A 25,573-nucleotide genomic window follows, 5' to 3' on the forward strand; every position below is an offset into this window, starting at 1 on the left:
AAGCCTTTAAGTACCACGGCGCCCTATTGGCTGTAAGGTTTGGACAGGAAATCTAGAAATTTGCTTGTTTTACCCCCCAAAAGCTCTCTTACCAACTGATGAAGGAGCATCTCACACCCCATGAACTGAAAAGGACAACACAATGAAGAACACGGCTCGGCAGCCATCTTGAGACAGGCATGCGGTCTGTTCTGACCAAAAATGAGGACTTAACGAGACATTTTAAGTAACTAACAAGTCTGTGTGCCGCTTGAAACTACACATCAGCATTTATCAGGTTGTATGGTTGCCAGTATTCACTTGTACTTTGCTTATTAGTATTATTTATGAATATTATCAATAATATGTTATTTACAGTGTAACTTAACTTCTGCTTGTCCTTTACTCTCTGTAATTGCCTGAGGTTATAAATGTAGATGGAAGGGTGGGGAAAAGTTATAAAGTACAATACCTTATAAAGAGTGACAAGTCGGTGAGATTTGAGGCATTCTGACAAATTCTACACATTAATAATACAAAAAGAGGAAAGTCGAGTCATAGAGAACTCTACCAAGACAAAACACCTGCACCTTGGAAAGAGACAGCGAGCCCAAGCAAAAACCCAAAGCTCCACAGGAATGGCATCAAAACAACATTGTGAATGTCCTGGTGTGGCCGAGCCAGAAGTCCAGAGCTCAGTCCAGGTGAGGACTTGACAAAGGCTGATCACTGACCATCTCTATGACACTTGACAGAGTCTGAGCAGTTCTGCCAAGAAGAAGGATGAAAATGGCAGAGAGACAGAGAGAGACCTGTGCACACATATGCCAAAGGGGCATCTACTGAAAATGCAATACTTATGCCCTCAGTTATTTGACTAAAAAACAGAAGACAGAGCTGGAGGTGGCAGAGTTAAAGATGCTAAGATGTGCACTGGGTGTGACGAGGATGGACAGGATTAGAAATGAGGACATTAGAGGATCAGCTCAAGTTGGAAGGTTGGGAGACAAAGTCAGAGAGGCGAGATTGTGTTGGTATGGACATGATTAGAAGAGAGATGAGGGGTATATTGGGAGAAGGGTGCTAAGGATAGAGCTGCCAGGGAAGAGGAGAAGAGGAAGGCCTAAGCAAAGGTTTATGAATGTGGTGAGAGGGGACATCAATAAAGGTGGTGGGTGTGACAGAGAAAGATATATGACAGGAAGGGATAGAAAAAGATGATCTGCTGTGGTGACCCTTAACGGGAGCAGTCGAAAGAACAAGAAGAAGAATTTGTAATTAATTCGAGACCACCTTGCAGAGATCTGTTTGCACTGTGACATTAGAGTCTTTTTCTGTTGCTCAGTGACACAAACTGCCAACGTCAGTCCTTTGTCATTCCATGTGTACTGTATAACACTAAAATATGAAAACTTCCAAGAAGGTGAATAGTCCTTATAGGTCTCCTTACAAGGCCTGCCTAACTGCCCCTCCTTCTTGTTCACAAGTCTATGTGCACCCAGCAGTGCCATTGCCCAGTACGGCCTACTTGCCTGTGTACCCCGGTTGGCACATGCACATGTAATGGTCCTTCTCATTGACGCAGGTGCTGTTATTCTCACACGGCCGGGAGGCGCACTCGTTGATGTCAATCTCGCAGTTGTACCCCTGGAAGCCGGGCACACAAAAGCACCAGTAGGTATTTAGACCGTCCAAGCAGATGGCACCATTCTTGCAAGGGCTGGATTGGCATTCGTCAATGTTTTCCTCGCAGTGCTCTCCTTGGAAACCTGCCTGGCATCTACACTGGTAGCCACCGGGCACATCTACACAAGTGGCATTATTTCTGCAGGGTCCTGCAGAGCAGTTGTTTATAGCAGCCTGGCAGTCCTCGCCCATGTAGCCATTAGGACACTGACAGGTGTACCCATTGACTCCGTCCACACATTCGGTCTGATATCCCTGGCAGGGATTGCTCTCACATTCGTTGATGTTGATGGTGCAATCTGCTCCCGCAAATCCTAGGGGGCACCCGCAGCTGAATTCTGACTTGCCTGGCTCACTTGTACAGTTCCTGGAGGCATGGCATGGCTGGTTGGCACAGGCATTATAAAGATCTTCACAGTTTTTCCCGACGTAAAACAAGGGTTCAGTTTGACAATCGCAGACATAGTCATCCAGAACAGATCTGCAGACGCCGTTATTCAGGCAAGGGGATGATAAACACCTGTCCATGGCTTCCGTACAGAAGATGCCTAAAACAGAAAAAAACAAAATGAAAGAATAAGAAGCACTGGAGTGAAGTAAATCGATAAAGAGACGACCCAAGTCACCAAGGAGGAGTTTGTACATGAAATGGTACAGACAACACGGAGATCTAGCAGTCTGTTCATTTACCAGGACCTTAACATAACATGCACAGCGTTCACAAAACATCTTAGTGAAATTCAGAGTTTTAGCGGACATCGAGCGCAAGTCACACACCAACTGTGAATATTACAAGGGATCAGAAAGATAGATAGATAGATAGATAGATAGATAGATAGATAGATAGATAGATAGATAGATAGATAGATAGATAGATAGATAGGTGCTATATATATACAGTAATCCCTCGCTATATCGTGCTTCGACTTTCGCGGCTTCACTCCATCGCGGATTTTAAATGTAAGCATATCTAAATATATATCACACATTTTTCACGGATTTCTGCAGACAATGGGTCTTTTAATTTATGGCACATGCTTCCTCAGTTTGTTTGCCCAGTTGATTTCATACAAAGGACACTACTGGCGGATGGCTTAGAAGCTACCCAATCAGAGCATGTATTACGTATTAAATAAAACTCCTCAATGATATACGATGTGCTTCCCGAGCGGTGCTTGATTGTTTGCTTTTCTCGTTCTCTCTCACTCTCTCTGACATTCTCTGCGCCTGACAAAGGAGATGTGAGCAGAGGGGCTGTTTGCCTAGAAGATACTGACACTCCTCTAAAAAATGCTGAAAGACTACCTTCACATTGCTCCCTTCTTTGCAGCTGCTTTATCGCAGTGCACATAGTTAAAAGCCCAACAGCCCGTATTGATTTTTGATTGTTTGCTTTTCTCTCTCTCTCTGACATTCTCTGCTCCTGACGGTGCTCCTTTGAAGAGAAGATATGTTTGCATTCTTTTAATTGTGAGAAAGAACTGTCATCTCTGTCTTGTCATGGAGCACAGTTTAAACTTTTGACTAAAGGGTGTTATTTCATGTCTAGAGGGCTCTAATAATGTTAACAGGGTGGGAGAGTTTATAAGGGCTTAAAATATTTAAAAATAACCATACAAACATATGGTTTCTACTTCGCGGATTTTCACCTATCGCGGGGGGGTCTGGAACGCAACCCCCGTGATCGAGGAGGGATTACTGTATATGTATATATACAGTATATATATATATATATATATATATATATATATATATATATATATATATATATATGTATAATAGATAGATAGACAGGCACTATATAATATATGTATATATAGTATATATATATGTATAATAGATAGATAGATAGACAGGCACTATATAATACATGTATATATGTATATGTATAATTGATAGGGGTGTATATGGAGACGAGCTCGATGGAGAACTGCTGGCTCCTTTGTCATTTCCATCTTATTGCTAATAAGGAGCAGTTCAAACTATGAATACAGCGGTTTAAGGTGAAAATAAGCAATGTAGCTTTCAAAATCTTAACAAACGATATCACTAAAATGAAGCAGAAGAATGTCACTTGAGCAATAAGTGCTTTAACAGCAATGAATGATTTCTCATGAAGCAATTGGGTTGGAAAAAAACCCAAAGTCAGTGCAGCCCCTCCAGGACCACTGATGTTGCTCAGCCCTAATTTAAAGGAGTCTTAAATAGCACATAAAATAAATGAAGCGACTTGAGCATGGGAAAAGCACTATATTACTTAAAATGTATTATTATTAGTAGTAGTAGTAGCAGCACAAACAAGTCGCTAATTGAAAACCTGTAGCCACTGTGGCTCTCCAGGACGGAGTTGGACCCCCCTGGTGTAGTCCCTTACAGTGGTAGCTACAGGAATGAGATGAATTCAGCAGGACTAGGCCTTGGCTCTTTCTGCGGTATTCTGGAGTGCAGCTCTTTCATAGAGGAAGCAATCTGAAGACGGACCATCATGTCCATGAATCCCAGCAAGGACACCTCGTGAGTGAACCGCGTCTGGGCCCTGGTGACATACTGAAGCTCTTGAGGTGTTTCTGATTTGTATCTGAGGTTATCTGTGCTGTTGAATGTGAAGTACGCAAGTTATGTTGTAAAGCTAACAGTTTTCAGTATTAACTTGAACTTGATAGGCTTCGAGCACCTCTTATCAACACTTTTTCAAAATATAACAAAATTGCGGCCTCCTCAGCATTACGTTTAACGACAGACAGACAAGCCAAAAGTGTTCAATGATTTTCAAAAACAGAAAACTGTTGTTATGTGTAACAGAACCAACATAATGACGGTAGAGACGGTCCGTCTAGAGCCCACTCCTGTACTGTTGTGTACGAGTTTTGTGTGATATGTTTTAAAACGGTCACCAGCGCACATAGGCCCTGCTCGAGCAAATGTCGAAAGATTTATTTTGTAATCTTTTTTTCTATTTGGGCATGACCGCTCAAACAGGTCAACTGAGGATGCCATATGCTCTGCCCTTCACCTCTCCCTGACACATCTGGATAAAAAAGACACATATGTCAGGATGCTGCTCATAGACTTTAGCTCTGCCTTCAACACAATCATCCCTCCAAAGCTGGTTGTAAAACTGAGCAGGTTGGCCCTGTACACCACCCTCTGCAATTGGATCCTGGACTTCTTGACAGAGAGGCCCCAGTCAGTTCGGATGGGCCACAACACTTCCAGCATCATCACACTGAGCACTGGAGCACCGCTGGGCTGTGTGCTTAGTCCACTGCTGTTCACCCTGCTGACTCACGACTGCACCGCCACGCACAACACCAATCACATCATCAAGTTTGCGGATGATACGACGGTGATAGGACTGATAAGCAGGGATGATGAAACAGCATACAAAGATGAGGTGAAACGGCTGTCTGCACGGCGTGAAGACAACAATCTACCTCTCAATGTCAACAAGACAAAAGAGATAATCGTGGACTTCAGAAAATCACGTCCTGCCCACATCCCACTCAGCATCAATGGTTTAGATGTGGAGATTGTTAGGAGTACCAAGTTCCTCGGTGTGCACATAACTGAGGAACGTACGTAGACACATAACACCTCATCACTAATCAAGAAAGCCCAGCAGAGACTACACTTCCTGAGGCGGCTGAAGCAAACATGTCTTCCCCCTTCCATCCTCACCATGTTCTACAAAGGCACCCTGGAGAGTGTCCTGACCAGCTACATCACTGTCTGGTATGGAAACTGCAACATATCTGCCCGCAAGCGCCTGCAAAGGATAGTGAAGACAGCAGAGAATATTATTGGGGTGCCTCTCCCTTCACTACAGGACATATTTTACAGACGCAGTGTCCGCAAGGCCTGCAGCATTGTGCAGGACCCCTTACACCCCTCACATGGACTTTTCACACTTCTGCCATCCAAGAGAAGATATTGCAGCATCAGAGCCAGATCTACCCCCAAGCTGTTAGACTCCTTAACACCAGGCTGCCCCCTGGGACCTTCCACACAGCCTCAACCATCTTTAATAACAGAACTTTTATACATGAAAACCACTGTCTTGTAAAGATTAGTGTGCATGTAGAAAAGAACTGAAAATCTCATACTGACCTTTAAGTATTTTGACACTCTTGATATCCTTCTGCTGTGAAACATTCTGACCTGTCATTGTTTACACACGTCTTCAACAACTATTATCATACACTGATAATCTCTGTATTATCTACATCTATTATTTATTATATTACATATCTTACACATCAATATTGCTGCTACTACTTTGTCCTATCTTTGCACAATGTCTTGTCTTGTTTGTGTTTTAATTTTTAATTTTGAAATTTTTATTCTATTTTTAATTTATTATTTGCACATCATGTTGTACACTGTGGACCCTGAGCTTCGAAATTTCGTGTATCTGTATACTAGTATATGGTTGAGATGACAATAAAGTTCACTTTGACTTTGACAGGGTAGAGCGTCAGTGCCCGACCCAAACGATTGCCGTGCCCATTGTGTTATTGTGGCCTACCCCACCCCAAGGTGTAGTGACTTCCACATTTTCCTCTGACATGAACATTACATCTTCCTTGTCCTCCACATAGTGTCGTGGCTTGGCAAGAAACAGAAAATTCATAATTTGGAGACAAACCAGAAGATGTGTGCAAAAGGCAAAACAAAACAAATAAAACATAAACGAAGCGACTGAAACTGAGACGAGAGAGGCAGGAATTAAAGTCAAAAATCAGGGAAGAAGTCAAAACCAAGCAAGATACGGAGATCAACTAGCAAAAAGAGAGTTTTTAATTGCATTTAAAGGATTTATCTGCACATTGGTATCAAGCGTGGTGCGATCGCTGACCTTGTACTGATGAACTCAAGGTCACGACCCTGGAGACCACGCCTCTAGAAACACGACATGTGACCCTAACAACTGCGGGGTAAAATACTGTCCAATACAGAAAAAGCAATAAGACCCTGATCATGCACCACACTGCAGCCTGACGCGTCTTACTTGACAGGTAGAAGATTCTTTGTTAGTTGAGATGATTTTACTTCGGAGACCCCTCATGTTGTATATGGTGAACTACAAGGGTCTCTCTTGGGTCCACTGCTCTTTTTGATCTCCATGCTTCCATTGGGTCAGAATATCTTAAAACACAAGGTGAGCTACCACAGCTCTGCAGATGACATACAGCTTTTATTTATCGATACGAGATTGATGACCCTGACACTCTTGACTCTCTGATCCTGTGTCTTGTTAGTATTTCCGATTGGATGACTGGTAACTTTCTCAAACTAAATAAGGAGAAAACAGAAATCTTAGTGATTGGTAAACATGGACATAGAAGGGGTATTAGAAATAAATTTGATCCCTCAGGCTTAAAAGTCAGAATTTCGGAGTAACAGTCAACTCCGTTTATGTGCATGGCCTCCGGACGAGATTGCCACGTGTGCTTAATAGGAGTGCAACATGTCAGTCCTGAAAGTTCACCATTCAGTTACCCCGTCTACTAGCCTAGTCATTAAAATAGACTACCGTGAAGAACAGAGTGGATACATGCATAATATACTGTACATACACATTTACTGTTCAGATATACATGTAGGAACCTAATCAAGGACTTTGTTAAATGGTGCGACTCAAACCACCTACACCTGAACACCAGCAAAACCAAAGAGCTGGTGGTGGATGTTAGGAGGCCCAGGCCCCTCATGGACCCCGTGATCATCAGAGGTGACTGTGCAGAGGGTGCAGACCTATAAATACCTGGGAGTGCAGCTGGATGATAAATTGGACTGGACTGCCAATACTGATGCTCTGTGCGTCGACTATACTTCCTTAGAAGGCTGATGTCCTTCAACATCTGCAATAAGATGCTGCAGATGTTCTATCAGATGGTTGTGTCGAGCGCCCTCTTCTATGTGGTGGTGTGCTGGGGAGGCAGCATAAAGAAGAGGGACGCCTCACGCCTGGACAAACTGATGAGGAAGGCAGGCTCTACTGTAGGCACGGAGCTGGACAGTTTGACATCCGTAGCAGAGTGACGGGCACTGAGCAGGCTCCTGTCAATCATGGAGAATCCACTGCATCCACTGAACAGGATCATCTCCAGACAGAGGAGCAGCTTCAGTGTCAGACTGCAGTCACCGTCCTGCTCCACTGACAGACTGAGGAGACCCCACACTATGTGACTCTTCAATTCCACCTGGGGGGGTAAACGTTAACATTATACAAGATTATAGACTGCTATACCTGCATTGTTATCACTCTTTAATTTAATATTATTTTTATCAGTATGCTGCTGCTGCTGGAGTATTTGAATTTCCCCTTGGGATTAATAAAGTATTTATCAATAAATAAAGTATTAAGTATTAATAAGTATCACCACCACCTACTCAAAGCATCATGATGCTCCAACATTGATGGACTAAAAGCCAGAAGTCCACGTGACCATCATCATCAAGTCCTTCCGTGAGAACTCTAAATACAAAGAGGACTTGTTCATTTATGTTAGGTAGATTGCCCAGAGGGGACCGGACGGTCTCATGGTCTGGAATCTCTGCAGATCTGCCATCGGACCTTACTCTTATTCTATGTTAATTAATGTTGACTTATTTTTTTTACTGTGTCTTTTATTTTTCTGTTCTTCATCATGTAAAGCACTTTGAGCTACATTTTTTTGTATGAAAATGTGCTATATAAATAAATGTTGTTGTTGTTATCTGTACTGGCAATTCATAATACACGTAGTTGTACGTGTCCAAGTGTCAATCAATCGGGCCTACATTTTATGAAAATAATCAGTCATTGTTTTCTGCACCCTGTTCGACACGATTCAGGATGTGTATATGTGATTACTGAGGCTATAAAACTGTGCACAGTCCTGACAGCCGTTAATCTCCAGATAACAATGCAGCGTGCATAGGGACTTCAGCGTGTCCGTGAAGGAAACAGTCTCTGCAGGTGGCTCATTAAATGTGCTGGCAGCAGCAGCAGCAGCATCATCGTCTCCGTCGGAGTCTCGGTTGTCGGCAGTATCCTTAATGATTGTACAGATCTCGGCATCAGCACCTGAATGGTCACGAGAGCCGGGCTACTTACATCGTTGCATGCTCATTTGAGCGTGTCAGTCAATATCGTTGTTTGACTAGTGGATGTGAAGAGACCGTGCAGTGAATCTGACTGGAGAGAATAGAAATGGGATCATAAATGTATGTGCGCTAAAGCGGATTGTGAGCTTATTGCTAGTGTGCTTATCCAAAGTTATTGCCTGTTTACATGACTTTATACAAATAGGGACCATGCAAGTCACATGCAGCTAAGCGGAGCGTGTGCTTTACTGACATGCACTTAAGTGGAGTCGACTGTAATTATTGACTCTGACCTAAACTTTAAATCACAGACTGCATTTTTCCCTTAAGGAAGTTAGCAAAAGTTAGACCTCTTATAGCTTTAGAAGATGCTGAAAAATTATTTCATGCTTCTGTGTTCAGTCCAGTAGATCACTGTAATGCACTCCTTACCAGACTACCTAAGAAAGACATCACTCAGTTACAGTTAATGCTGAATAAAGCAGCCAAAATCTTAACTAGAGAAAGAAAATTTGAACACACCAGTCTTAGCATCGTTACATTGGTGACCCGTGTCATTTAGAATTGACTTTTAAAATACTACTAATGCTGTATAAAATAATCTTGCTCTGTCCTATATTTTGGAAAGCCTGTCCCTCTACACTCCAAGCAGTAACCTTAGATCTTTGAATGGTGGCCTGCTTCTAATTCCAATTGGTAAACTTACTGCCGTTATGCAAAAATCTGGAAATACAGTGGAACCTCGGTTTGCGAGCATAATTCGTTCCTAAAACGTGCTCACAGTCCAAAGCACTCGTATATCAAAGTGAATTTCCCCATAAGAAATAATAGAAACTCAGATGATTCGTTCCACAACCCAAAATTATTCAATTATAAAAATGATTAATAGAAAATATAAAGTAAAAATACATGAAACAAATTAACCTGCACTTTACCTTTAAAAAGAATCATGGCTGGTGTGAGTGAGTTTCTAAACTCATGTGGGATTCCACCCAACGGGACGACACGCGAAAGAGTGTCCCAAAGCAATCGCAGTCTCCCAGCGCTGTAGCAGTTCACCGTATAAGCGTATCCAAAAAGATCGCGGACATGCTATAAGCGCCTGCCATCGATGGGTGTTACAAGGAACATTATAAAGATCCCGCTACAATAAATAACCGCGCTGTTGCTGTTTCAAGCTGAAAAAAGCTGGTGTTGTTAAAGTACTGAGACTCAACTTTGTGTTTTGGGACGCAAGACGGGGACTCGCACTTCACAGCGCGCACACACACACACACACAGTCACAATGCTGTAGTAAACAGTATACGCTCGTACAGATGTTGACTATATGAGTGAGGCACGCAGACTCAGACGGAGAATAGGAGACGATTGCCCTCAAGAGGAGTGAGAGAGAGATGCGTGCGCGAGCGAGCGAGCGTGATAAGGAGAAAGAGAGAGAGAAAGACGCGCGCGCGAGAGAGAGAGAGACAGACGTGTGAGCGAGAGAGAGAGAGAGGTGTGCACGAGCAAGAGAGATAAGGAGAGAGAGAGACACGTGCGTGAGCGAAAGAGATAAGGTGAGAGAGACGCGCGCTAGCGAGAGAGAAGAACCATCAGCTCACTTGTGATCACATGACACTCAGAGTGTCTGACACACTCAGACAAAGTGTATCCATACTACTCGTATTGCAAGACATCGCTCGTTTATCAAGTCAAAATTTATTAAAAAATGTAACTCGTCTTGCAAAACACTCGTAAACCAAGTTACTCGCAAACCGAGGTTCCACTGTACTTTATGTATAGAAATTCACCAGGCTAATACTGTGAAAAAGGTTAAAAAAACTGCTAAAACTCATTATTTTAATTTTCCTTTTGTTTTAGCTACGTTTTAGTTGTACTCCCAATAGACTATATGGGCATAGTATCATCATGGTCTTCAGTGATCCGCATCTGTACTAATCCCCACTATTTTCTCTAATTAGCAGCAAAAACTGGCCACCAATTAAGAAAAGGGTTAGAATAAACACCTGCAGCCACTGCGGCCCTCCAGGACTGGAGTTGGGGACCCCTGCAATAGGCCCTGCAATATCATGTGACTAAAAACCACCCACTTGTCACCTGCAATGACAAGCTGCCAGAGACTGTGACAAGCAAATAGTTTCCTGTGACTTTTCTGAAACCACTTAGCATAGTGGTTCATTTCAACAACTACATTCTCTACCAGACTATCATCGACAAACAGTCATAAATAGTCCAGATAGTCGTAAGCAACAGACATCTTTAGACCGGGGTTACCCATAAATGGACAACAATAAAGAAGTAAGCACACCCCTTAAAATGTGGACATATCAAGATCTGACCATCATTTAAGCAGTTATCTTTAGATAAACGTGACCAGAAGAAGATGTAATTAAAAAAACAATGACATTTGAATTTTTCAATAATTTCTTTGTTGAAAACCAAACAGCTGTGCCATTTTTCTCTGTTGAAAGAGTACGCCCTCCCTTGGCTCTAATAGCTGCTATTTCCTCCTCCAGTCGGTGTTTCCTCGAAATGTTTAGCACTCTCTGACATCGACTGGAAGAAAGTTTTTTCCCACTCTTCCATGCAAAATTATTTCCACTGTATGATGTTTGTGCACAGCCTGTTTCAAGTCCCCGACATCTCAATGGGATTCCGATCCGGGCCATTCCAGAACCCCTCCATTTCTTTCTTTCTTTTTATCCATTCCTTGGTGGAATTCCTTGGTATGTTTAAGGATCGTTATCCAGTTACAAGGCCCACTCTCAGTAGAACTTCAGTCTTCTGACAGGTGATCTCACTTTGCACTCTCTGGTACAATGAAGACTTGCTACTGAATTCCATGAGGGTGGGTTGCCCAGGCCCTGATGCAGCAAAGCAGCCCCAAAGTAGAACATTTCCACCAATATACTTTTAAAGTTGCTATCTGATTGTTCTGGGCAAAGGCTGTCTTTGTTTCTGGCAAAACACGTCTACTGTTACTTTGACCAAATAACTCTACCTCTGCCTTGTCTGTCCAGAGCATACTGTTCCAGGAGACTTGGTCTTTGCTTACATTAGACAGGAGTGGATTGACTATGAAACTAATGAAGCTTAAGCTTCAGGGCCCCTAATCATGGAGGGACTTCAGAAGCAAATTTGCTTACAAATTTTTGGGGTTTGGTCTACTAGATGAGAAGTGGTTTCAAAATATAACATCAATAATATAGGGTAGTTCAAAACAAAACTTGCCAACTCGTACCATGAGATCTCAAGGCATTCCCAGACCATCTTTTAGATATAATCCTCCCAGCAAGCCCAGGATATTCCCTGGGGTCTCCTCCCTGCTGGTTGTACCCATAAAACCTCCACAGGGAGGCGTCCAGGAGGCATCCGTATCAGACACCCAAACCACCTCAGTTGGCTGCTCTCAATGTGGAGGGTCAGCAGCTCTACTCCGAACCTCTCCTGGATGTCTGTGTTTCTCACCCAAATCTCCAGGGCACCCTGCGGAGAAAGCTCATTTTAGCCGTATGTAACCACAATCTCATTCTTTCGGTTATTACGCAAAGCTCACGACCATAGGTGAGGGTAGGGACATAGATCGAATGACAAATCGAGAGCTTCACCTTCCTTCTCAGCTCCTTCTTCACCACACAGATCAGTATATCGACCACATAACTGCGCTCACCACGGCCAATCTGTCTGACAATCTGACCATACCAGCAAGACCCTGAGATACATAGACTCCTCCACTTGAGGCAGTAACTCACCTCACACTCAGAGAGGACAGTCCACTTTTTCCCTACTGAGGACCATGGCCTCAGATTTGGAGGTGCTAACCTTCAATTGCTGTCGCTTCACAATCAGTCGCAAATTGTCCAAATGTGGACTGCTGTTCCCAACCAGTCCAACAGGATTTCACTATCTGCAAAAAGAAGTGAGGCAATTCTAGGGCTACTGGACTGGACCATGTCCCCTTGTACAATCAGATAATGATCCTAAACACATCTCCACATTTACAATGGAGAGTACCTCAAGAGGCACAAGCTGACAGTTCTGACAAGACCCTCACAGTCCTCTGGCCTAAACATCATTGAAAATCTGTGGGGGCATCTCAATAGAGCAGTTCACGGCCCAAGAATCTTGCAGAATTAGAAGCCGAATGGGCAAAACCAAAAGACTCTTAGCTGATGAAGCTGTGATACTCGCCAAAGAGGGTCTTACTAAGTACTGACCATGTCAGGGCTCCCAAACCTTTGCTTCAGACCATTTTCATTTCTTTTGGTATTTTGTACCTGTGAATGATGGAAATAAAATGTAATTGTGTTTAAAATATTAAAGAAATGTGCTGTCTTTAACTTTATGACTTTTGGTGATCAGTTCATCTTTTGCTTACTTGACTATTCACAGTAACAGACATTTTAAGGAAGGGGGCCCAAATGTTTGTATGCCCCCTGTACCATGTTAATGTGGCATGAGGCTTGTTATATGTCATCCCCCTTATCTACAGATGCTCTTCAAATAAAGATCAAATTCACATGCCCACATATGTTAAAGAAGATACAAAATTTCTGTAAGTGTGTTCCCATATAATGTGAAAAGGTCCTACTGCCGTAGCCATGCCTGCCTGTCTGCATGACACCTGACAGAGACTGAGCTGTGTGCTGTGGTTGTCACCGCTGCCTTCTCAGCTCTGAGGACTTGGGTACAAATGCCAGCCTGGTTTTCAAGGGTGTGGACTCTGAAGGTGACTAGGCAGGGATTTGAACTCAGATCCCTAGAGGTGAGTGCTCTCCTCTGTGCCACCCCCCAATACACAGTTAGTTTATCACAACCGACTTTTAAGTTTATTTAAGGACTTCTTGTCACTGAGTTCATTTCTATAAAAAGCATAAAAGCAAGCTGAAATGACACCGGGTGGTCTGGCGAAAAACAGAGCACTCTGGGACAACATTTACTGCCAGAGGATGACACTAGTGACAGGCCGCCAATGGTGGTCCACACACCACCCCCTTTAAAGTTCTGCAGACCAGTCTGCCCTGTCAGCATTAAGGACTCATGTGACGCTCAGCAGGGTCATTCGGCATTCCAGAGCAGTTCGCTTCTATTGTCCTTTGATCACCGCATTGTTCTAAAATTCTCATTCAGGCAGAAGACATTAATGATGGAGGATGGGGAGGTGGGGTGGAAGCAATTAGTGCCCCACAATAAAGCTGTGGCATCATGGAGGGTCAACGGTTTTTAATGGTTAATAAGGCCCCCTTGTTCTTCTGATACATTTAGTGTACAGATGGCCCAAACAGTAAGCTTTTAACACCCACATTCTCAAATATTACACTGCTTGACATCAGCTTACAAGGTTAAGTTCTGCCGTCAGCTACACACACACACACCTACATGAACACCCCGGGCTCAGTGTGTACGCCACTTTGATCGAAACGTATTCACCCGCGTCTAATTGGAGGTGGCATGGCGGTTACTGCTGCCTAGCAGCTCAGACAGTCCAAGTCTGAATTCCACACCAGGCTGTTGTCTAAGTGGAGTTGGCACATTCGTCTTGTAAATGCCAGGAGTTTCTCCCTTTGCTTGTCCTCCCACGTGCCTAACATGTATATGTGTGTTACAATAACAGGCAACTCTTAAATGGTTCTGGCCCAGTGATAAACATTCAGTGTTCAAACATTCAAGTGAGTGGTTGGGTGTCCACAGTGCCATGATGTTCTTATTTGCACGCCTCCTACAGGCTGGTGTTGGAAGAACCGCACAAATAACAGACAAAGAACCCAACATCAAGATGGCCTTAGAAAGTGAGAACAGAAACGACCCCAGAATGCAATTTTAGTGACTCAGAGTGAGACAGCACCTTTGTAATGAAGACGACCAGGAGATAAATGCAGTCAGAACAAGCTGAGGTCAATGCCAGCCAGAAATCAAACCAATCTGAAGGACTACATTGACACCACAAACCAAAAAGCAAACATCTAAATACCAAGAGGATAGAAGAAGGATTTTAAGTCTTATATCCATCAATCTCAGATATGGAACACACATCTGTGCCGATCTAAAGATGGTCATGCGGGGCAAGACATGATTCTCAAATGAGAATACGCATCTGGGGAGAAACCGTTAAAAAGTGTGTAGTGAATCAGCGCAAAATCCTGAGCTACAAAGACTTCGTCCACAGGACTTCTTCCTAAAACACCTGCCCTCGATTCCTCCAGTCTGTGCATTTTTAAACTACTGTTGGGGCTTCAGAGAGAGAGCAAACGATACAGAAAAAACGACTTGATGCTTAGTGAAAATCAAAAACTATATTTTCTGAAGTACAAGGTAACTGAAGCTTCATAATTAATTTGCAGGTTGAAATCAGTGCTGCGACAGTGGAGACAAAAAGACACGTAGACCACCTCAGCTGCAGGACTCCACACGTTTGAGAAGTGCATCTGTCAAATGAGGAGACACGTCTGCAGACAAACCGTTAAAAAGGGTGCAGTGATTCACCGCAAAAGCTCCACCCAAAGGGTTCATCCTAAAACGCATGCCCTCGATTCCTCCAGTCTTTGCATTTTTAAACTGCTGTTGGGGCTTCAGAAAGAGAGCAAAAGATACAGAAAAAAAAACAATGCTGAGAAAAAAACAAAAACTAAAATTGCTGAAGCACAAGGTAACTGGAGTTTAATAATTAATTTGCACGTTGTAATGAGCACCATAATAGTGGAGAGAGACAGAGAGAGAGACAGACACAAATAGACCACCGCGGCTACTGGGCTCCACACGTTTGAGAAGTGCCTCTGTAAAATGAGGAGACACATCTGCGGACAAACCGTTAAAAAGAGTGTAGTGAATCGCCACGAAATCCTGAGCCACAAAGGCTCCACCAACAAGGCTTCTTCCTAAAACACAAACCTCCCAATTTTTTTAGTTTGTGCAATTTTAAACTGCTGTTGAAACTTCAGGGAGAGCGCAAAAGATACAGAAAAAAGCCTTGACGCTGAGAGAAAATCAAAAACTAAAATTGCTGAAGTACAAGGTAACTGAAGATTAATTATGAATCTGCACGTTGTAATCAGTGCCACGGCAGTGGAGAGAGACAGAGAGACAGACACACGTAGACCACCTCAGCTACAAGACTCCACACGTTTGAGAAGTGCCTCTGTCAAATGAGGAGACACGTCTGTGGACAAACCGTTAAAAAGAGTGCAGTGATTCACCGCAAAATCCTGAGCCGCAAAGGCTCCGCCCACAGGGCTTCATCCTAAAACACCTGCCCTCGATTCCTCCAGTCTTTGCATTTTTAAACTGCTGTTGGGGCTTCAGAGAGAGAGCAAAAGATACAGAAAAAAAAAACAACGCTGAGAGAAAACCAAAAACTAAAATTGCTGAAGCACAAGGTAACTGAAGCTTAATAATTAATTTGCACGTTGTAATGAGCACCGTGATAGTGGAGAGAGACAGATACACATAGACCACTGCAGCTACTGGGCTCCACACATTTGAGAAGTGCCTCTGTCAAATGAGGAGACACGTCTGCAGACAAACTGTTAAAAAGAGGGCAGTGATTCGCTGCAATGGCTCCGCCCACAGGGCTTCTTCTTAAAACACAAACTCCCCAATTTCTCCAGTCCGTGCATTTTAAACCAATGCTGGGGATTCAAAGAGAGAGAAAAACAATAAAACTGATGCAGAGAGAAAATCAAAAGCTAAAATTGCTGCCATCCAATCATGAGCTCAGCAGAACAAGGTGACTGAAGCTTAAAAATGAATTTGCATGTTGTAAATACGCTGCGACACTGGAGACAGACAGACACACACACATGGAGACCACCAGAGCTACTGGGTTCTACACGTCTGTTATGATAACTTTCTGTCATTTTTAACCATTGCATCACTATGTGACGTAACAATAGCAAGTGGAGTTTAGAAAGGCATTGTGGTCGATGGAAATACGATGTGTTAAAACTCTGCGGCTATTTTGTCACGGCAAGTTTGCATTTCCGATTAGACAGTAATGTTAACCTTTAAAGTGCCACATACTTGGGGGGTTAATGTACCCCTGGACGCCAAATACTATTTTGCTGCACTTTTTAAGGTCAATTCACCAAGAAAAAGTGAAATTTTAATAGCACACATATTTTGTTTTTCTTTCAAAGATCATCACAATTACTGCAACACGGATCATTTTACAGGCTGCCAATGAACTGTAAAAACTATTTAAAAAACTACTGCAACAATCTATTACAATATGTACAAGGTGCAACTGACGCCAGGGTGAAATTCAGTAAATCACCGAGCCAACTGCGCTTGAACTGGCGGCACACAAGCACACAGAGGTAAGTGCTGATGCTTGCAGGCTAGTTTATTGCAGCGGCTGAATCTCAGGGACAGTGACGCTGATTTACTAGGGGGCGCCCGTGGTCATGAGCTGGCTGCTCAACTAATGCATGGCATGGACTGATCAGCTCCGGCGTGCTGGCAAATTGCTCTGTGAAGCGACTATAGCCAGCTGTGGCATTCAATGAATGTACATCGCCAAAAATACTTGCCTCCAGCATGCTCGCAAATTGCACTGGGAACCAACTATAGCCGGTTCCAGAAGTTTAAGGGTTACCTTTCTTTAGTTATTCGTTTAGATGTGCTGTCAGAACGTAGATGTTGTGCAGCCTCATCCGTGCATCTACTGGAATCGTTTGGCAGATTTGTTGATTCGGGTGTTTTGAGCACTGAAATCCGCATCTCCCGTGTCTCCTCGTTATCCGCTCTCTTAATGGCAGTCCTTTCGATGGAGTGTGACACACCATTCAAATGTGTATTTTGCACTTCATATTTTTTATGAATACAGCTGCCAATTCTTTCAAACTTACATAGACTCCAATACAATCGTTATAATGCTGAACAACAGAGAGCATAAACAGCACCCGCGACAACATACGATTCACGTTTACCATTCGTTCATTTATACCATCGAATGCTAACGTATAAGCTGATGCTACAGAAAGGTTTTTCCCTTGAATCAGATTATGTTTATTTTTAAAACATGCAATGTGCTCTCTGCATATGTGACACTCATTTATATGCTTAATAGCATTTTTTAGGAGACTTTTTAACCGTAGGTGGTTCATTAAAAACAGAAGTTTGCTGTCTGTCAGAGCAGGTGATCGAGAGCCGCTCTGATCTCTTCAACAAGTGGAGTGGGTAAAACTACACAAAATATCCACAAGTCTATCAAAAAAGCTCCACAAGAGGGAGGATAACCATCAACCTCCAGCCTGTGAACATAAAGGGCAAGAAATGACCTTGCCTCAAAAGCTTACATATCTAGTAAGCCAATAAAAGATGTCATTTTACTTGACTTCTCACTACATTCATAATGGCTAACCAACACCCTAGTACAGGGGTGGTGAATTCCGGGCCTCGAGTGCCGCAGTGGCTGCAGGTTTTCATTCTTACCATCTTCTTAATTAGTGACCAGTTTTTGTGGCTGATTACTTCTTTTAATTAACTTGACTCAGGCCCCATAGTTGTTTCTTTTTCTTTAATTAGCAGCCAAACAATAACGAGACACAAAACAAGCCACCACATGACCAGCTCCCCTGTGCCCATCACACAATATCTGAAATTAAAGAGAGGTGATGGTCTTGGTAAGGTTGATCTCTCAGGTCACCAACACATTTTGACATTGGTGCTCTTAGAAAAACAGAAAAACAACAGTTTTCAAAACGTGTGCTGTGGCAGAATGAGAGCAGCAACAAGCCATGGAATTAAAGAACGGGTTTAATTAACAGCAAGAATTGGCTTCTCATTAAGAGACTGGTTGGAGTGAAATTAGTTGGAGTTTGAAGCCCCAGTTTAGCTGCTCATCTGTTAGCTCGTTTCACATCTCACTTCTGTTTGGCTGTCATTTAATGAAGAAAGGAATCAATTCAGAGGGCTGAACTCTTCTAACAGGGCTATTAAAGTAATGGAGAAAAAGTGAATTAGCAGTGAAAACTGGTCACCGATTAGGAAAAGGGTTAGAATGAAAACCTGTAGTCACTGCGGCCCACCAGGCCTGGAGTTCGCCACCCCTGCTCTAGTACTACAGACATACAAGACACCGAAATGTACCGCTACTACATGGAATTGAAGACCTGGTGGAAGAAACTGGCACACATGGACAGCAAAATCTTCTTCTTAATGAAATACAAAAAGGAAAACCTTATCCCGAAAGGCATCGTGATGAGGAATTTGTAATTAAATTTTGCATGAAGAAGGGGCCTGAGTTGCCTTGAAAGTTTGCATATTGTAATCTTTTTAGTTAGACAATAAAGTGTGTCATTTTGCTTGGCTTCTCACTGTTGTTGTAATTAATTTTATAATGTTAGGCATCTTATTATATTTTTATTTACAGCAAATTGCTAGAATCCAGAGTCTTGGCCAGTAGGGGGTCCATATTATCTGCCAGGTTACTAGTAAATGCTTGCAGAAGGCCACCACTGCCGGCTATGAATTATTACTGGGATACGAATTACAGGAATGCATAAAAGAATGTCAAACTACTGAAAACACACCGGCACAGACAAACGAGGCCTCATTAATTCGTATTAAATTACATTAATCTGCAAAAAAATGAACGTATTTAATTGAGTTCCTAGTCTAGCTGTTTAATCTCTTTCATAGAAAACCCAAGCAAACGGACAAGGGCAAGCGTACCTGCTTCAAGCGCCATCATAGTCTGAAGAAGTCACTGAATGGGATACCAGACATTAAACATTTAATTCACTACTACACACGTGAAATCTCCTTGTTCTGTCCATCCATCAATCCATCAATCCATCCATCCATCCATCCATCCATCTCCTCAATCCACTCTATCTGCTATCAGGTCCACACCCACCCTTTAGAGCCAGGGTGTCAAACTCAAGGACCACAAGCCGCATCAGGCCCTTAGAACTTTTTACAACAGCCCACCTCATTAAATCAAATCTAATTTAATTTGTCAAATGCAAATTATACAAACAATAATACAAATAATCAATAGTCACACATACACATCAACTGGAACAGCCAGTGACGTCCCTGACCAAGTTACTTACGTTCCCACTGCCACATTCTCCTAATGTCCAGTCTCCCCAGACCATCCCTCCTACCACTTCAGCTGGAATGGCCAGTGAAAAGCCCACCTCTGACCATCAATGTGGACTGTCCATTACTGGAGACCAAGTGAGGACACAACTGAGGAAACTACACACAGGAAAAGTTGCAGGACCAGATGGGAGTCCGTCCTCAGGTTCTTAAGGATGGTGCTGACCAACTTTGTGCTGTCCTCTGTCACCTGATCAGTTTGTCCCTAAGGCTTCAGAAAGTGTCAGTGCTCTGGGAAACTTTGTTCCTGTTCTAAAGACGTCAGGCGCCTCTTCACCTAATGACTACAGGCCATTACGTCTCATATCATGAAGACCTTTGAGAGGCTGGTCCTGGACTACATGAGTCTTCTTGTGGCAGACCACCTGGACCAACTGCAGTGGAGGATACAATGATCTGTCAGCTCCACAAGGCTGGGTAAAGCTGGCAGCACGGTGAGGACTCTGTTCTTTGATTTCTCCAGTGTCTTCAATACTAACCAGCCATCTCTGTTAAGGGGTCAACTCAGAGATATGCAGGTGGATGAGCCTGTGGGGTCCTGGATGATGGACTATCTGTCAGGCAGACCACCGTGTGTGAGACTCGAGGACTGTGAGGGTACCACAAGAACAGGCCTGTCAGCTTTATTCTTCACTCTGCACACCTCAGACTAGAAATATAACAGCAGGTCACATCACTTCCAGATATTCTCAGATGATTCTGCACGTACAGTATGGGGTGTATTAATAAGGGGGATGAGACAGAGGAGAGGAGTCAGTGGGAAATCTCTGTTTCTTGGTACAAAGAGAATTGTCTGCATCTTAAAACCAAACAACTGCTTATTGACTTTCGCCACACCAACCAGCCTCTTTGTCTGGTCACCAAGGAGGAGTGGATGTAGACAGGGTGGACTGGCCTCACAGCACAGAGGAACTAAAAGGGTAGAACAGACTCTTTTTACTTAGAAAACTGTGCTCCTTTAATGTGGGAAATGACATCCTTCACATCTTCTACAACTCTGTGATGGTCAGTTTGGTGTGCTGGGCTGGTAGCATCACTTCAAGAGAGGTCCACCGAATCGAGAAGCTAATTAAACGGGGAGGCTCAGTTTTAGGATGCATTCTGGACCCCCTGGAGGTCGAAGCGAGAATTAAAACAAAACTTAGTGCCATTATGAACAAACCTGCACATCCTCTCTCTGACAGACAAACACTGAGGACTGTCAGACAATGAATTATTCAGCAGAATAACGGCATATGGCACATCCTTACCTCACACACCGCCATTGCTGCCACTGGGCTCACTTTCTTTAAAGTTCCACAACTGTCAGGACTCACTGCCCTTCTGCGGCTTACCCGATGACACAATTCTTTTGTGTTTGCAACTAACTTAACTGTTGTATCCAAAGGATAAGTGTCTGTGTATCTGTCCAGCTGTCTTTGTCACTCCAAAAGATGGAGTATTACAAATACATTTAGTAATAAAATGTATCGCACCTGCCATTCCAACAGATGGCACATCGCAAACATTTGCACTTTTTTTATGAATCCCACACTAAATAGCATATAAAAGAGATATATGCATTACATTTGACATTCCAACAGATGGCGCATCACAAGAATTAATACCGCTTTTACGAATTCCATACTAAACAGCATATAACAGAGACATGTGCATTGCATTTGTCATTTTAACTGATAGTGCATCATAAGCATTGACACTTTTTTATGAATCCCATACTAAATGGCATATAAAAGAGACATATGTATTGTGTTTCATTCCAACAGATGGTGCATCACAAACACTGAAACCTTTTTTTAAAAACTCATACTAAATGGCATATAAAAGAGACATATGTATTGTGTTTCATTCCAACAGATGGCACATCACAAACATTAACATTTTTTACGAATCCTATACTAAATAGGATATAACAGAGACATATTTATTGTGTTTGTCATTCCAACAGATGGCACATCACAAACATTAACATTTTTTTTACGAATCCCATACTAAACAGGATATAACAGAGACATAGGTACTGTGTTTGTTATTCCAATAGAAGATGTATTACAAACATTAGCACTTTTTTTACGAATCCCATATCAAGTGGCATATAACAGACACATACGCATTGCACGGTGCACTGTGAATGTTACCATTGAGGTCTGTGTTGATTACTTATATTTCAACTTGTCTTAGACTGGTAACATAGCTAATGTTGATAGAAATTGCATTTACATTTCCACCTGTGCGATTGCAATCCATTTCTGATCAACTCCGTAGTTGGCCTGTGTAATGTATCTCCAGCGTTTTTACACTTGTTTTTTTTAAGGTGGTCAAGTGCCACCCACACATGACACACGTTAATGCAGGTACTGTATACACTGACATACTTTGCTTTAACTACAAATTCTCACCTGTCTCCAGACTGCTGATCAACCTCGGTTTTACTTGTTGCCGTCACTTGTTCACTCAATCCTAGAGGCTGCTGTGGTCAAGCTTAATATTTGGAAATGTTTATCACGGGTGCCAATGTTGCCAGTGACCATTTTACCTTGGCAGCCACGTGCTAGAGAGGCTATGTGACATTGTTCATCAATAAACACCCGCTATAAAGGTAGGCAGCAAACATCCTGCTGTATCCAAGAATTAGAATAAAACTCCTCGCACTACATAGTTAGGGAATGGCAGGTAAAGTTAGGAACCTCTGTTTGTTACTTTTGAGTTCCAACTTCCACAGGATGGAGGGCAGGGCTTTTATTTTTAGACCCGCCATCTTATGGCTCAGAATACAGTAGTGGCAGCCAGTCAAGACAAATAAAAAAGGGCAACTGAAACCGAGTCATCAGAGCAGCCTTCCCAGGCTGATATACAGATTCTGTGGCAAACGAATCACTTGTCTTAATAATCAGGCGAATCGGCCTGGCGGCCCAAACTGTGAGTTTAATGGGCACATCTCAGAAAAACCTAAACGGGCCCACGTGACGGAAAATCCAGGCATGGAGGAGGTCACAAAGTGTATAACAGGTGTCATCAGAACAAGGATCAGAATGACAGGTTGGGAAGACTACTCCTTTACAGAATTAGGGGGATTTGCACAAAGGCTGTCATCTGCCTAAAGACCTCATTATGCTTTTTGTAAATTGGCATGTGCAGCAGATATGAAGGAATGGTGGATGAATCAGAGGCCACAAATGTGTACCTTACCAACATGAAGAAAATGCAGACATTGATAACTTAAATATAGACACCTTAGACAGACACGGAGTCAGCGATGTCACCGCATGCACATAAGAGGTCTCATCTGTGGTATGTCACACCACTCCTTGGGGATTGTGCTGTCACTAACTGTGTCCTCTCCCGCACTTTTCCTCCGCAGTTCTGAAAAGACACCCAAATAAGGGCAACTGACTCCGCCCCTTCCAGTGCAGGACTCTATAAAGCCTGGGTGTCTATCTGTGGACGGAGCAGACTGCAGGATGGAGCTCCTAGCAAATCTGACCCGCTCAAGAACACTGACTAACCCACCCGTCGCATGGTTACGATTTGTTGTTGCGCCCCTTTCCAGATGGGAGAAATAAACCACACAGGCAAATGGTTGTAGCAGTCCAAAACAAAGGTTTTATTGTTCTTCACTGAACAATGAAAACCCCGAAAAACAAAAACAACGGTGCTCAAAAAAAAAAAAAAAAACAGACAAAGAACAACTGCGAGTCAAAAACCTCACCAACTCGTCCTCTTAACTCTTTTTATTTTAGACGAAAAACTAACGGAACTTCCTTAACACTTTACCATCCCTGCCACCATTCCAGTGGCTCCTCTGCACGTCCCTCTCCGCAGCACCATTTGCATGGCTTTTTAGGACATACTGCCACGGTGGTAATTTCTTTACCAGGCTGTTCCATTTTGTTTTTTTTGTTTTATTTGTCCTTTTTCTGCACCAACGTGCTCTTGTTTTGGTCTGAACTATTCATGGTGGCTCTAAAATCCGTGCTAACTCCTACTCTCTCTTCTGTTTCTTTTCTTGTTTTCCTGTGGTGGCGACCTGTGCCACCACCACCTAATCAAAGCACCGTGATGTCCCTACATTGATGGACTGAAAGCCAGAAGTCTACATCAGTGGTTCCCAAACTGTGGTACCTGTGGAGCCTTTCCAGGTGGTACGCATCGCGGTCCCTGAAATTTAATTTATCTGTGCAAAACCCAATGAAACTGTTTAAATACAATAATACATGGTGTTATACTACATTTTTCTTTATGTCACTATATCTGGACAATACTGTTATGAGTTTTATTCACATGGGCATGTTAACTGTGGCACACAGGGGCTCAGCAGTTAGAATTGCTAGCCAAGCATTGGATTAGATAGCCAAAGACAACTGGAGGCTTGTATAGTCAGCTTAAACACAGGTTAGGGTATTTCTGTCCTCTATCAGCACAAATTTTCTTTCCTTATTGGGAGAATGAGAATCGGCATGTAAGCACTATGATATTTCTGTATTTTGTGGAAGAAGAATTCAGCCCTTGTTTGGAGACAGAAAGGACCAGCAAGTTGAAGAAGAACCATATAAAAGGCCTGGACAGTAGCCAGACCCTTCGAGGCTGTGTCGACAAAGAGTTGTCGAAAAACCTCCCAGCGTGGGGACGGAGAACATGGCTGACTGTGTTGATTCAGATTTCCCACCTGGATAAAGTCAGTCCATATGCCTCCCCGTCTGTAACCAGAAACGCCAGTAAATGTAAGCTAAAAGATATTTTGTCTCATGTGATTCTTGTACCCGTAATCACTATGGGAGGGATATCGCCTTTTCTGGTATATCATGATATTGTTTAATTATTTAAAATGCTACAATTTTAAAAGAACACATTTCCAAGAGAGCTAATGCCTCTGCAGGAAACACATGGATTCCCAAATTTAGTGTGGTGTGAAATTTTGTCATCTGAATAAATAAAACCTATTATTCGAATCAGTATTTAGTTCATTTAACGCTACCATAATTCCGTTTCACGGAAGTCAACTTCTACTTCCTCACTGTTTGAGCTTTTGGTGACTAGATGAAAACACAACGCCGACACTACTCAGTCTTCGGTAACTCTGCCTCACAGAAACCGCTCGCGTTTGTTGTTACACGTGCACTGCCGCTGTATCGCATCGTAGTCACTAGATCTAAGCACAAAGCCGACACCATTTCGTCTTCAGTAACTGCGTCACATACAGGCCGAAGGCAGGATTTAGTTTCGGGGCGGAATTTATCAATTTATGTACATTCACAAATTTTTTATTCGTTTTATGCATAATTTCTTCCAATTCTTTAACTTTTATTCAGATTTCGGGGCGGTTTAGACCCGAACTCCCCCTCTTACAGCTCTCCCTCCCTTTCAACAAGGTGCGGGTGGTACGCAACGCAATTCACTTAACCTCAGGTGGTACTTGACGTCCGAAGGTTTGGGAACCCCTGGTCTACATGACCATCATCATCAAGTCCTTCCATGAGAACCCTAAATACAAGGAGGACTGTTTCATTTATGTTAGGTAGAATGCCCAGAGGGGGCTGGGTGGTCTCGTGGACTGGAACCCCTGCAGATTTTATTTTTTCTCCAGCTGTCTGGAGTTTTTTTTGTTTTTTCTGTCCTCCCTGGCCATCGGACCTTACTCTTATTCTATGTTAATTAGTGTTGTTTTATTTTATTCCTTACTTTGTCTTTTTTTTCTCTTTTCTTCATCATGCAAAG

General features: G+C 42.8%; 1 protein-coding gene across 3 annotated transcripts in view; it reads right to left on the reverse strand.

The window, feature by feature from the left end:
* The window catches only part of LOC120535116 (protein crumbs homolog 1-like), a 311,568-nt gene that overhangs the window by 111,248 nt on the left and 174,747 nt on the right, over window positions 1-25,573 (reverse strand). For all 3 annotated transcript variants that reach the window (XM_039762712.1, XM_039762713.1, XM_039762714.1), the window contains one exon: window positions 1,512-2,213. In XM_039762712.1, coding sequence (XP_039618646.1) covers window positions 1,512-2,213 — 702 coding nt within the window. The remainder of the gene's footprint in view (window positions 1-1,511; window positions 2,214-25,573) is intronic.

Source organism: Polypterus senegalus, chromosome 9 (assembly GCF_016835505.1).
Source record: "Polypterus senegalus isolate Bchr_013 chromosome 9, ASM1683550v1, whole genome shotgun sequence".
Classification (NCBI taxonomy): domain Eukaryota; kingdom Metazoa; phylum Chordata; class Cladistia; order Polypteriformes; family Polypteridae; genus Polypterus; species Polypterus senegalus.